The sequence below is a fragment of the Hippocampus bargibanti genome, linkage group LG07 (assembly GCF_051943395.1).
Source record: "Hippocampus bargibanti isolate YZ-2025 linkage group LG07, ASM5194339v1, whole genome shotgun sequence".
NCBI lineage: Eukaryota > Metazoa > Chordata > Actinopteri > Syngnathiformes > Syngnathidae > Hippocampus > Hippocampus bargibanti.
This window is the reverse complement of record NC_142740.1, coordinates 4,303,363-4,317,579: the sequence shown is the minus strand read 5'-3', so window position 1 is coordinate 4,317,579 and position 14,217 is coordinate 4,303,363. Positions and strand designations below refer to the sequence as shown.

At 36.8% G+C, this 14,217-nt stretch overlaps 1 protein-coding gene across 15 annotated transcripts in view; it reads left to right on the top strand.

Annotated features, from left to right (window-relative positions):
- fryl (FRY like transcription coactivator) overlaps positions 1-14,217 on the top strand; it is a 121,231-nt gene that overhangs the window by 45,069 nt on the left and 61,945 nt on the right. For 13 of the 15 annotated variants that reach the window (XR_016115617.1, XR_016115616.1, XR_016115619.1 and 10 more), the window contains 12 exons: positions 72-152; positions 1,048-1,216; positions 1,402-1,494; positions 1,595-1,693; positions 2,687-2,788; positions 7,200-7,244; positions 10,149-10,252; positions 10,339-10,447; positions 10,538-10,624; positions 11,528-11,699; positions 12,794-12,926; positions 13,004-13,111. Coding sequence is in view for 12 of the 15 variants with exons in the window: in XM_089001443.1 (XP_088857569.1) it covers positions 72-152; positions 1,048-1,216; positions 1,402-1,494; positions 1,595-1,693; positions 2,687-2,788; positions 7,200-7,244; positions 10,149-10,252; positions 10,339-10,447; positions 10,538-10,624; positions 11,528-11,699; positions 12,794-12,926; positions 13,004-13,111 (1,302 nt within the window). In the remaining 3 variants the exon portion in view is untranslated. The remainder of the gene's footprint in view (positions 1-71; positions 153-1,047; positions 1,217-1,401; positions 1,495-1,594; positions 1,694-2,686; positions 2,789-7,199; positions 7,245-10,148; positions 10,253-10,338; positions 10,448-10,537; positions 10,625-11,527; positions 11,700-12,793; positions 12,927-13,003; positions 13,112-14,217) is intronic. The other 2 variants (XM_089001437.1, XM_089001445.1) reach the window with 1 other exon arrangement.

The following is a 14,217-nucleotide window of genomic DNA, read 5'->3' as shown; positions in this document are numbered from 1 at the left end:
TATCGATATTTTCTCGGACTCCCTTGAATATCGATATAACGAGACTTTACTGTACTTTAATCTCATTGCAGATACTGTGGCCCCAACACAGGCAACGTGCACATCATTGCAGATTTGTACGCAGAGGTCATTGGAGTTCTCACACAGTCAAAGTTAGTCTTTATTATTATTATTATTATTATTATTATTATTATTATTGTTGTTGTTGTTGTTGTTATTAGTAGTAGTAGTAGTATTATTATTATTATTATTAATTTTAATTTGTAGTGGTCGTAGTAGTATTTGTAGTAGTAGTAGTATTTTTATTAGTAGTAGTATTTGTAGTAGTTATAGTAGTATTTATAGTAGTTGTAACAGTATTTTTAGTAGTAGTAGTAGTATTGATAGTAGTGGTAGGAGTAGTATTTGTAGTAGTAGTAGTATTTGTAGTAATAGTAGTAGTAGTACTTATAGTAGTTGTAGCAGTATTATTTGTAGTCGTAGTAGTAGCAGTATTTGTGGGAGTAGTATTTGTGGTAGTAGTAGTATTTGTGATAGTAGTGGTAGTAGTAGTAGTAGTATTTGTGGTAGTAGTAGTAGTATTTGTGGTAGTAGTCGTATTATTTGTTGTAGTAGTCGTAATAGTAGTAGTAGTAGTATTTTTGGTAGTAGTAGTAGTAGTATTTTTGGTAGTAGTAGTATTATTCGTGGTAGTAGTATTTGTAGTAATAGTAGTCGTATTATTTGTCGTAGTAGTATTATTTGTGGTAGTAGTAGTAGTATTTGTGGTAGTAGTAGTAGTATTTGTGGTAGTAGTAGTAGTAGTATTTGTGGTAGTAGTATTATTTATGGTAGTAGTAGTATTATTTGTGGTGGTAGTAGTAGTAGGAGTAGTATTTGTTGTAGTCATTGTAGTAGTAGTAGTAGTAGTATTAATAGTATTATTATTAAAAACAAAAAAAAGTATTGCAAATCAAGCTACCATCAATCAAAACAATCAAACCTGCTCTCAAAATCAATCAAGTATTTTATAATGTTTTAACCATTTTTTAATGATGTCTTTATAAGGTTTTTAGCAGTGACAAAAAAGTTCAACACGGAACTGGATGAGCTGCGGAAAAAAGAACAGAGTCCCTACATCGTACAGTGCATCATCAGTCTCATCATGGGCATGAAGTTCTTCCGGGTTAAAATGTACCCCGTGGAGGATTTCGAGGCGTCCTTTCTGTTCATGCAGGTGAATTACCCATTCATGGATTATTATTTTCATAATTTTTTCAAGGCCATATCCTTGATATTCAATATAATATTCAGTATAAGCTAATTTACGAAAGAAAGTTGGAAATTGGGCTTTCTCATTGGCCGAATGCCGCACGTTCAAACCAATTATTTCCTTAAAACTGTGACCTCATGTCTTTGCAGGAGTGTGCCCAATACTTCCTGGAAGTCAAAGACAAGGACATAAAACACGCGCTGGCTGGTCTTTTTGTGGAGATCCTCATCCCAGTGGCTGCCGTGAGTGAAGCCAATTCGCCTCTTCATACGAATGCCTGTCTCGGAGTGTTATTTAGAGCCCATTCTCCACCTCTGTAATCTGTTTTGTCTTTGTCCTCAGGCGGTGAAAAATGAAGTCAACGTGCCGTGCCTGAAGAACTTTGTGGAGAAGCTATACCAGACCACTTTTGACCTTAGCTCCAGAAAGAAGCACTCTTTGGTTAATACTATGCCTTATTTCCTCCAAATTACAGTGATACTTTGGCTTACGAACTTAATTGGTTCCCAGACAAAGTGTGTAAGGCGAAAAGTGTGGATCCCAAAAATTAATTTCCCATAGGAAACCATTAAAATGAGAATAATCCGTTCCCAGGTCCCCATAAAACATAATTTTCTACTTTCTAATTTTCTAAGCCTTAAAACTACACAACATATACCTTATTTTATGTATAATAAGTGTGCCATGGTATTATAATTAAAGAAATAAACTGTACTGTATAATAAAGTCGTTTTATTTACCTGTGTGGTGGTCGTTGATGGCTTGATGGAATGAAGTGGCCGGGTTCCTCAGCATTAAACACTTGATGAGGAACGTAACCTTATTTCACCATTTTGAGGAATGATCCCTTGTAGGTGCTTTCTCTGCTATAATTTTACCTTGTTCCTCATCAATTGTTTTCTGTTTAGCTGGGTTGATAGCTATTTGCATCATGGCTTGTACGGGTTGTTTGTGGAGGCTGATTGATGGGATATTTTAACCTTGCAGTCTACACTCTGCCTTTGAACTATCAAAGTTGAAACTCTCTCACTGTCGTCTGCCTGTCTCTTAAATGTTTAAACCACCTTCCCTCACTGCTGCGTTCTTGACCAATCACGTGGCTTTAACCGAAGACTGAGTTCGGGGAACAAAACACTCGGCTGCCATTTTCTTGTTAGGAGAATGGGCTTGTTCGCGAACGACACATCACTCATTGTGGCAGCTCCGTGTGTATCCCGAAAAATAGTTTGTATGCCAAGATAAAATGTGCATAAATTTAACGTTCGTAAACCAAAAAGTTCGTAAGCTAAGGGGTTCGTAAACCGAGGTATCACTGTATGTGATATAATATCTGTAGTTCATTGTTATTATTATCGCGAATGTAAACAAAGGTGCAAGCATTGTTGATTCTGACAGACACGTGTTGTTGTTGTTTTTTTTTTTTGGTCTGTCCAGGCCCTGTATCCCTTGGTGACCTGCTTACTGTGCGTCAGTCAGAAACAGTTCTTCCTCAACAACTGGCATATCTTCCTGCAGAACTGCCTCTCACACCTAAAGGTAAACACCCCCGAGGATTTGCCATCCATCCGTACAGAGTTGCACAAAGGCTGTATGGAGATCGCGGCTTGGGCTCCACAATGCTTTAATTCACTTTTGAATCCTCATGACTGGAGTTGCGTAATCCCGTGCTGGTATTTTGGTGAGAGAAAAGCAACAGTATGACTATTTTGCTTTCATTGTTGTGATGAATAACTTGTTGCTGCCGATTGAATTAGAAAGCTGCATTGGTTGTGACTGGTGTGCCTTGTTTGTTGAAGATCATCATGTTCTTTCCCCCTCTCAATGTCAAGCGACTTATTTGGACAGGAATAGCACTTGATTACGGTGGCTGGCAATACGGATATTTTATTTTGTTTTATTTTCCACAAGAATGCATTTTTCAATGCAGGACAAATTCACTATTGAAATGGATGAAAAGGTTTCTTGAGCCGTCATCTGTACTTCTTTGAAGGATGTTTCGCTCCTCATCTGAAAAGCTTCGTCAGCGAACGAAAATTTTGCTGGTAGCTCTGGCCCTATATATAAATATACAGTAAAGTCTCGTTATATCGATATCGGATATATCGATAGTCCCGGTTATATCGATGCTATTTCTATGCACGCACGGAGAAAATTACATGCAAACAGGGTCGGATATATCGATAGTCCCGGTTATATCGATATTTTTTCGGACTCCCTTGAATATCGATATAACGAGACTTTACTGTATATCCTTAATATAGCAGCACATTTTTAGTTTACTGACGGATGAGGAGCGAAACATCCGACATCTTCAAAGAAGTACAGATGACAGCTGAAGAAACCTTTTCACCGATGGACCACTCTTGTACGACTGAGCTTAAACAGACAAACTATTTAAATGGCTTATGAGACTTGAAATAGGTTACACACATAACAATTTTAAACCACGCAACTGATTTTAAAAATATGAATGCTTCAAATAGCTTTGCGCTGAGCTATTTGAAACACATTTTATTTTCCAAGGGAATTGGGGAAAAGGATACAAAAACATTGTTGACACACACACACATCAGACCACTGGATAATTGCTTCATCTTTTGGAGACATCTGACAATCAGTTCTTTCTGAGTAAAAATGATTTGAAATTGGACTCGATTGTTACGATATGTGTGCTCCACTTAAAAATTCATTATGATAAAATTCTTCAACTTTGCACCAAAATAACATTTAGGTGCAATTTCCAAGTGCTGTTTATACTCAGGTCTAAGAATGCGTCTTTAGAAATCAGTGATTTTTTTTTCCCCTTATCACTTTCTAATCAACAAAACGATCCAACTCAATAGCTCTCGATTCTTCTCGTACATCGATTGATCGTAGCTGTGATTGTTTGTTGGTTTTTATGTGGGGTGTGAACCACCATCGTGATTTTGTGTAGTTGGCTTCATCTTAATAAGTCTATTCGGGTGCCCAGACTGATCAGGATTTAGGATTATTTTTAGGGTTATGATTGTTGTTGTCATTACATGAATGATTTCCCCTTCCCCCTTATGACTATTTGTTTTTAACCCTGTGGCATCTCAGTTATTTGTTTTTGTTGTTCAAAGCTTATCGCTAACCAAAACAGCAGCCTTAAAAGGACAACCGACACCATTTCTTGTTTCCTAAGTGACATCAGAAAAACATTTTATAGCATCTAAAATGCCCAAAAAACGCAGGCTGATATTTTTAGTCAAATGCAAAACACCAATAAAAATGAGTTACCGTGTCCCAAAACTATTTCAAAATGACCTCGGAGATGGCGAGTTTCAGAAGGTCTTGCCTTGCTTTAGAATCAAAACAATGGCTTCAGATTCAGAGAAGATGCTTTCTTGTTACTCATCCAGTTATGAATATGATTCAAATAGTTCTGAAGAGGAAAGCATACATGTTTGCAATCGATTAAAGAAGTCCTTCCGTATCAATTCGAGCCGTCAGGACTCCAATGTAGCATCCCAGAAAATGCACAAGATGGCGCCCAAGCTCCGTTGGAAACAGGCTTATTTGTCTGCTGGGAATTTGTATCAACTAGTATCAAATAGTAGTGTTGGTGCAACACACAACGATTCACCATCGTGTTATTTATGTGTTTTCCTTCTAATTTCGCCATCAACACGTAGTTTTCAGACTAAACAAAGTACCCAAAATGCATTGTGTGTGTGTCTCGGTCAGGGGCGTTTCTGACGTGACGTCACGTCAGGAATCGTCACCAACTCAAAAACAAGACTTCCTGAATATTCAGCGCTAGTCTTAAAACGTAAAATATAGCTATATGCGGTGGAATCTTTGTAAAATACGCTCAGAAGTCATTTGAAGTGATGTTACAAATTATGGACGCAACTTGTCCGCAGGTGTCGGTTGTCCTTTAAAGCGCATCAATGCGATCTAATAACAGTTCAACAAAATCGCTCGAAACACAGCATGAGCCTGTTCTATGGGACACATACTCAACATTTGTGTCAAATTGTCCAAAACGGGGATCGCCATTTGGCCACATGTCCGTTGCATGCATCCCATGCTTTTATCGGTTATATCGATATTTTTTCGGACTCCCTTGAATATCGATATAACGAGACTTTACTGTATATATATATTAATATACAGTGGAACCTCAGAAGTTCAAAAACACAGGTTGTTCATATGTGTTTAAAAACAAAATTCCCATATTAAGTCGTCACATAAATGGATGTTATGTAAAAAATAAGAACAATAATAAATTAATTAATGAACAAGCAGCATTTTAGTAACAATTTAACATTTTCAACTAGCATGTGAACCCGGTTTACTATTATGTCAACTTTTGGCGTGTTCCACTGTACATGTCATTTCCGCTCCCTTTGTCTGTTTACATCACCTCGGCTCTGTCTTGCGTTGTCTGCTCATCTGACTTTAACCGCATGTCACAAATTGCTACTCACAACCGGTGATATGGGTTAACACGCAGCGGCTATCCTCTCTCCTGGCAAATTGGCGTTTTCGTGTTTATTATGTTTGTTAAGTCATTATAAGTGCCTTGCACGCTGGGTCCAAGAGGACAGTAATTTAATCTGTGCTGTATGTCATGCATATTGGCATATTTGACAATAAAGCTGACTCTGATTTTGACTTTGACAGCCAGCAAACGCTGCCGTCTCATTCGCCGACATCCATGTCACTCACCAGGAACCGGAACTGACCTTCTAAAACCACATACACTCAAAGTCACAAATGTGGATGATCCCAACCAGACAAAAATAATACCTGGACTTCACATGGATGTTTTTTGTTAAATGCCAAATTAATCTTCAATAATCAATGGGATAATCATTAACAATTTCAGATTCCTGCATTCCTGGTGAGCAAGATTTTTTTGGGATGGATCAAATTTTCTATTTAGCTCATTTTTAATGGACAACCGACACCCTTTTTTTGTTTCCCAATTGGCATCAGAAAAACGTTTTATAGCATCTAAAATACCCAAAACACGCAGGCTGATATTTTTAGTTAAATGCAAAACACCAATAAAAATGAGTTAAAGTGTCCCAAAACTGCCACAAAATGAGCTTGGAATATTCAGAAAGTCCCGCCCCCTTGTTCGTGACGTCATGCCAAGACGTCTTGCCTTGCTCGAGAATCAAAACAATGGCTTCAGAGAGTTCAGATTCGGAGAAGATGCTTTCTGGTTACTCATCCAGTTCTGAATATGATTCAAATAGTTCTGAAGAGGAAAGCATACATGTTTACAATCGATTAAAGAAGTTCTTCCGTATCATTTTGAGACGTCTGGACTCATATGTAGCTCCCAGAAAATGCACAAGATGGCACACAAGCTCAGTTGAAAACGGGCTGATTTTTGTCTGCTGGGAATGTGTGTAAATTTACACCTTCTTTATGCGTGTTACCGCAATTGGCTGCGACACACAACAATCACCATCGCGTTATTTATATAGTGTTCCTTCTTATTTCGCGATCGACACAATCTTTTCAGACAAAAAAAAGTACCCAAAATGCATTGTGTCGCTTTCTCGGTCAGGGGCGTTCCCTCCGTGACGTCACTTAGGGCATCGTCCTCAACTCGAAAACAAGACTTCCTGAATATTCAGCGCGAGTCTTAAAACGTAAAATATCGCTATATGCGGTGGAATCTTTGTAAAATGCGCCCAGTAGAAGTCATTTGAAGTGATTTTACAAATTATGGACGTCGGTTATCCTTTAAGAGAATGAGAATACAAACAACAGCAAACAAGCTAACGCCCCAAAGCTTTTCATGCATCCGGTATTAGCATGTCATGTTTTGTTTTCTTCTTATTTTTATGTTAATAACCCGCATGTTTTATTTATCTGTGCTTGCTTTCCTCACCAACCTTCATTCTTTGCCTGCTGTCATTTTATCCCCCCACCCCCAACTTCCACCCACATTCACCTGCTCCAGATGCCGTCTAACAACAGCATCCGGAAGCAGATTGAGACGCTGCAGGTGAGTTATTGGGGCAATCCTCGTGACATTGCGCCTCTGCGTACCCGGTTGAAGGGTTTCCGGGACTTGTGGGGGTTTAAAAAAAATACTTTTGGGGGTCTCATTTGTGTTTTATGAATACATCCGTTTGTTATTTTAACATAACTGAAATGGAATTATAAGAATTGCTATGTTACTTCTGGGTTGAGTGAACGCTGGCGCGTGTGGCTGCCGCTGCTCACCCGCAGAAAAAATATCCTGTGACTGTAAAGTGTCATTGAGAGTTTTGAAAGGCGATTATAAATGAAATGTATTATTATTATTATTATGAGCATTATAATTCATTGTAGGTCTCCTTTAAGTGTGCAAGCTTTGGGCACCAGGGGGCAGTATGATACAAAAGCATTGGACACAATGGCTAATAGCTGCAGTGATATGAGTTGTTTTTCATAAGAGGATAAAGAATATATATTTGTGAGAATGAATATAGTGTGCATAGCTGTATTATTTGTGTTGAAATATTCATTTTTGAAAGGGTTGCAGTGGCTTTCTGGTTTTATTTTGGGGAATAAATGGTCTTTTGGGAGTTTGCTAGCTGGCTTTTGTTTGGTAAAGTTTGGTAATGTGGTTTGGTTAAATATAAAATGTGTTATTCTCTTTGTTTTATGAGTAGTTTAGTGGGCAATTTTCAAAATCCGACTGGTAATAAATAACATGAAGTTTCCTCTTTTTTACGTTTTTTTTTTTTTTTTTAAACAAAAAATGTTCACAATTTTTCAGCTGGCGAACATGATTTCTCAATTATTTGGTTAAAGTAATCTGAATACAATTTAAATAAATAATTAAATGAGCTAATTTTGGGCAAAGTACACAAAAAAAGCCCATATTCCTTTAAATTTTTATTTGTAATTCTCCATTCCTCACGACTTCTTTTATTTTGAAATTGTTACCGTTTGACAAAGTTCTTTGTTCTTTTGGTCTTGCATGAGAAATCCTCCCGTCCTGCTATTTGGCAAACCGGGTTGACATTTGCATGATGAAAGCGGCCAGTAGAAATACGCGCATGAAAGCACAAAGATGAGTTTAGTCATGCGCGATCCTATCCGGACTCTGTTGCCCTGCGTCACTCTACAACACAGGTGTCAAAGTCAAGGCCCGCGGGCCAAATCCGGCCCGCCACATCATTTTTTTCGGCCCGCGAAAGCAAATCAAACTTGTTAAATTCCATGATGATTGCTAAAATCTGAGCCAAAATTTCATATTTTTGGACGTCAACCACAATAAAAGTCATTATTCTTGACTTCAGATGTGAAAACGAGTTATTCATTAATTTGCTGTATGCTCTATATGTAATATTTGAAGGGATTTAAACATTCTAATGGGTTCCCCAAATTCATAACGGCCCTTAAGAGGAAACCATAACTACAATGTGGCCCGCGGCAAAAAATGACTTTGACACCCCTGGGCTAAAATAATGAATGAATAAATACATTAATAAAAATGCCTTTGAATTAAAATAGATACATAAGTAAAATAACAAATAAAAGGAATATATTTGAATTAAAATAAATAAATACAAAAATAAATAGATACATAAGCTAGTAAATAAATATATTAAATAAACATAATTAAAATAAATAACTAGACAAATACATACATAAATTAATTAAATATTAATAAATAAAGTCATACATGAATAAGTAAATAAATAAGATGCCTAGTTTTACATGCATACAATTTGATATTGGTGTTTTGCATTTGACTAAAAATATCATACTGCGTGTTTTGGGTATTTTAGATGCTATAAAACAGGTGTCAAAGTCAAGGCCCGCGGGCCAAATCCGGCCCGCCACATCATTTTTTTCGGCCCGCGAAAGCAAATCAAACTTGTTAAATTCCATGATGATTGCTAAAATCTGAGCCAAAATTTCATATTTTTGGATTTCAACCACAATAAAAGTCATTATTCTTGACTTCAGATTTGAAAACGAGTTATTCATTAATTTGCTGTGTGCTCTATATGTAATATTGGAAGGGATTTAAACATTCTAATGGGTTCCCCAAATTCATAACGGCCCTCGAGAGGAAACCATAACTACAATGTGGCCCGCGGCAAAAAATGACTTTGACACCCCTGATCTACAAGCTTTCCAGTCGGATTAGTCGGGCTGCTGCCGAAAATAATTTATTGGGGTTTACTTATGCAGAATTGTTTGACGTCGCTTGTCCGTCGTTTTTTTTTCTACTGGTTTATTACTACTGTCTACTGTTCTACTGTTTTTTTAATTTTATTTTTTTACTCAACTTCCTCTCAGCTTTCTATCGATTTGCCATTTTTTTTAATTGTACTGTAACATTAACGGGCTGATTAATTCCTTATATGGAGCTTTGTCGCCCTCTTCTGCCTCTTTGTGGTCCTACACGACGTTTTCAGACCAAAGTACATCAAAATGCATTGACGTGATGGAAGGACTGCTACAATGTGTCAGGGGCGTTCCTTCAGTGACGTAACGTACGGACTCGTCACCAAGTCAAAAACAAGACTTCCGGAATATTGAGCGCGAGTCTTAGAACGTAAAATATAGCTATATGCGGTGGAATCTTTGTAAAATACGCTCAGTAGAAGTCATTTGAAGCCATTTTATTATTTATTAATATTTATTAATTATGGACACAACTTGTCCGGAGACGTCGGTTGTCCTTTAAGCTTTGACTAATTTATTTTGAAGCAAATCAAATCAAAATTTATACCCACATTAGAGCAAACCATGATAGCTAGTTAGAACAAACATTGAAAAAAAATGTGATTCGAAATAAAAATGAAAACGTCATCAGATTTGGGCACTTGGACTTTGAAAACCAAAGTGTGGCTGCTTACACATATCCCTCTTTTTTTTTTTTTTTTTTTTTTTTTACTCCCTACAGAACAAAGACCCCAAAATGTCCAGAGTGGCTCTGGAGTCACTCTACCGGCTGCTTTGGGTGTACATTATCAGAATCAAGTGTGAGAGCAACACTGTCACTCAGAGGTCAGTCAGAGTGTTTATCTTTCATTGATTTCACAGCTGTTTTTTGAATCTCAAAATGGTATCCGTGATCTTCTTTATCCTCCTAGTCGACTACTCAGCATTGTTTCAGCACTTTTCCCCAAAGGGTCCCGCAGTGTTGTGCCGCGGGATACGCCCCTCAACATATTTGTTAGAATTATCCAGTTCATAGCTCAGGTAACCAAAAAAAATGATAATAAAATAAAACAAAACTTTTTTTTCTCTTTCTGGAGTCCCCCTGGCTTTACATTGTCCTCTTTGTTTTAGGAAAGACTGGACTTTGCCATGAAAGAGATCATCTATGACCTTCTCTGCGTAGGCAAGTTTCACAAAACCTTCACCATCAACCCAGAGGTAAAGCATCAAAATCAACCTTTTTTTTTTTTACCGTAATTTCCGGATTTACAGAGTGCACCTGATTATTAGCCTCACCCTGTATATTTTTAAAAGCAAAAAACATTTTGTAAACAAATAAACCGCACCTGTCTATAAACCGCATGTGCCCAAATTGAAACATGAGATGTTTATAACGAAAGATTGTACAGTGATACCTCGGCTTATGAACTTAATTGGTTCCCAGAAAGTGTGTGTAAGGTGAAAAGTGTGTCTTCCAAACATTTATTTCCCAAAAAAACATTAAAATGAGAATAATCCGTTCCCAGGTACCCATAAAACAGTTTTCTACTAAATAAGCCTCAAAACTTATTTAGTTTAGTTATTTACAATACAATAACACATTTATTATACATCAAATAAGGTATATTTTGTGTAGTTTTAAGATTTACAATACAATAACACATTTATTATACATAAAATAAGGTCTATTTTGTGTAGTTTTAAGATTTACAATACAATAACACATTTATTATACGTAAAATAAGGTATATTTTGTGTAGTTTTAAGAGTGTTATTTACAAATGAAATAACACGTTTATTATACATAAAATAAGGTATATTTTGTGTAGTTTTAAGGTAGCTATAACTATAATATATGTGTTATTTACAATACAATAACACATTTATTATACATAAAATAAGGTATATTTTGTATAGTTTTAAGAAAATTTAGAAAGTACAAAATTATGTTTTATGGGAACCTGGGAACGGATTATTCTCATTTTAATGGTTTCCTCTAGGAAATTAATTTTTGGGATACACACTTTTTTTGCCTTACACACTCTGTCTGGGAACCAATTACGTTCGTAAGCCAAGGTATCACTGTATTTTATTTATTTATTTTTTTCATCTCCCTCCCAGAGGATGAATATCGGCCTTCGAGCCTTCCTGGTGATAGCCAACAGCCTGCAGCAAAAGGACAGCGAGCCCCCCATGCCCACCACCAGCATCATCATGCCCTCCGGGAACACCCTCCGCGTTAAAAAGATCTTCCTCAACACCACACTCACAGATGAGGAGGCCAGGGTTATCGGTACGCTTCAGTCATGACACATTTCGAGGTAGCAGGGGCTAAGTTTGCTCATTTTAAAGAATGTGGCCAATATTTATGGCTGGTTTATTGCTAAACGGTGGGTATCAAAAGTCTACACACCCCTTTTCAAATACTAGTATTTGAAATTAAATACGTTTTCTCTTGAAGAAGGCAAGTAAAAATAAAAGTTTTGAGATACATGTATTGTGGTTGAGATCCTGAAACAAGATCTGGCAGTTTTTAGAATATATGAGTCAGAATCAGAATTATCTTTATTGGCCAAGTATGTAGAACACACAAGGAATTTGTCTCTCGTAGAACACGATGCACTAGTATCATCATGACAAATATGTATGGAGGACACGAGTAAAGGCTAATCTAATCTAATTGAATTTGGTGTGCATGGACCGGTAGCGCTTGCCTGTGGGGAGTCGCTGGAAAAGGTGGTGGGCAGGGTGCGGAGGGTCTGGTAGCATTTTCCGCACTCTTGTCTTGGTTTTTGCAGTGTGCAAATCCTCTAGAGTGGGTAGAGCGGTGCCAATGATTTTTTTGTTTTCCCCCGCCGTCCTAAATGTCCATTGAAGTTGGATTTTGTCCTGGCCCCGAATCAATGGAAAAGTAGTTCTTCAAACTCAAATTTTAAATGGCTGGTAGCATGCAACACCCACCAAAAAAAGTTTGGGGGATTAGCAGAGTGCAGTACCATAGCAGATCATGGATGAATAAAGCCGCTTATAAATGAAATGTATTATTATTATGATGATGATGATGATGATGATTATTATTATTTATTTATGCATTCATTCGTTTATATATTTAATTTATTTACTCATTTGTTCGTTTGTTCATTTATATATTATATATTTATTTATATGTTCATTTATATATTGATTCATATATTTATTTATATATTTATTTATATGTTCATTTATATATTTATTCATATATTTATTCATATATTTATTTATATATTTATACATATATTTATATATTTATTTATCTATTTATTTAAATATTCATTTTTCTGGAATTTCTGGAATCAACTAGCATCAATGTTTGCAATCGATTCATTCATTCATTTTTATCACTTCCAGGCATGTCTTTATACTACCCGCAAGTGAGAAAAGCCTTGGATAATATCCTGAGACACCTTGACAAAGAAGTGGGACGTTCCATGAGCATGACTAGCGTCCAAATGTCCAACAAGGAGCCAGAGGATATGATCACGTATGGTCCTCTCTGTATGCACGTCCGCTTGGGTGTTTCACCCATTCAAGTTTGACTCAAGTTTGATTGGTTGACAGGGGGGAAAGGAAACCAAAGATCGATCTGTTCCGCACGTGCGTGGCTGCCATTCCGAGACTGATACCAGATGGTATGAGCAGACAAGATCTCATCGAGCTCCTTGCCAAGTATGTCTTCTTTTTGATTATTGTTGTACCATGACTGGGTTTTACTTTTTTTTCCCCTCTGTCTTTGGTTGTTTTTTATTTTATTTTAGTTTTTTTTTTTTTTTTTTTTTTTTTTTTACATTTTTTTTGCTTCGTGCTGTAGGCCAAAATATAAGATACAAGCGAGCTTCGGATAGGCAACCACTTTAATTAAATAAGGGCAAAAAAATCTCACAGCATATAAAATCATGTGATGCCCAAACTGAAACCAAAATCAAGGTGGTTTATTTTTTTATTTTTTTTTCTTTCATGCTATTTTATTATCTTTATTGCTGAACTCATTCACTGCCAGACATGTGCAAAAATATGTCCACTCCAGTGCCAGGGTTTTTGTCATTTTCACTCAAATTCCAGGCCCCACAGAATATTGAGTTTTAGGACTACATAAACATTCAATTCGGCGTAAGAAATCTCAAATGCTCTCATCTGAAAAAAAATCCCAGTTAATTCCCAAGTTATATGGGTCTGGAGTTATCAGAGCTTGAAATGGGGACAACTGTCGAAAATACAATGCAATACATACATATTGGTTTATATAGCACTTGTTTGGTTTTGTTGGTCGGACGACAGAATAAACAAGACTCGTTCCAGACGTCCGGGTCAACCCTGAACTCGTCACCAGCCATTCACCGTGCTCATTGAGACGAATTATAATTCCTATTACACATCGGTACAATTTAGAGCGGGGTGGGGGGTCCCAACCTTTGATCCAGTGTACGTGTTTATACAATTTATGCTGTAAAATAGTTACAAATTGCTTTCTTAAAGTTGTTTTCTAGATTTAGAACTGATTAAAAAAAATTACATTGATTATAATGGAAAGTCATGTTTCGGTTTTCGAACAAATCGGTTTTTTCAAGCAGGTTTCTGAAGCAGATTATAGGCGTTTTTTTTTTTTTTTTTTACTTTGTTACTTCCGGGTTGAGTGAACGCTGGCGCGTGTGGCTGCCGCTGCTCACTCGCGGGAAAAAATATCCTGTGACTGTAAAGTATCCTTGAGAGTTTTGAATGGCGCTTAGAAATGAAATGGATTATTATTTAACAACAGCTGAAGCTGGAACAAAGCG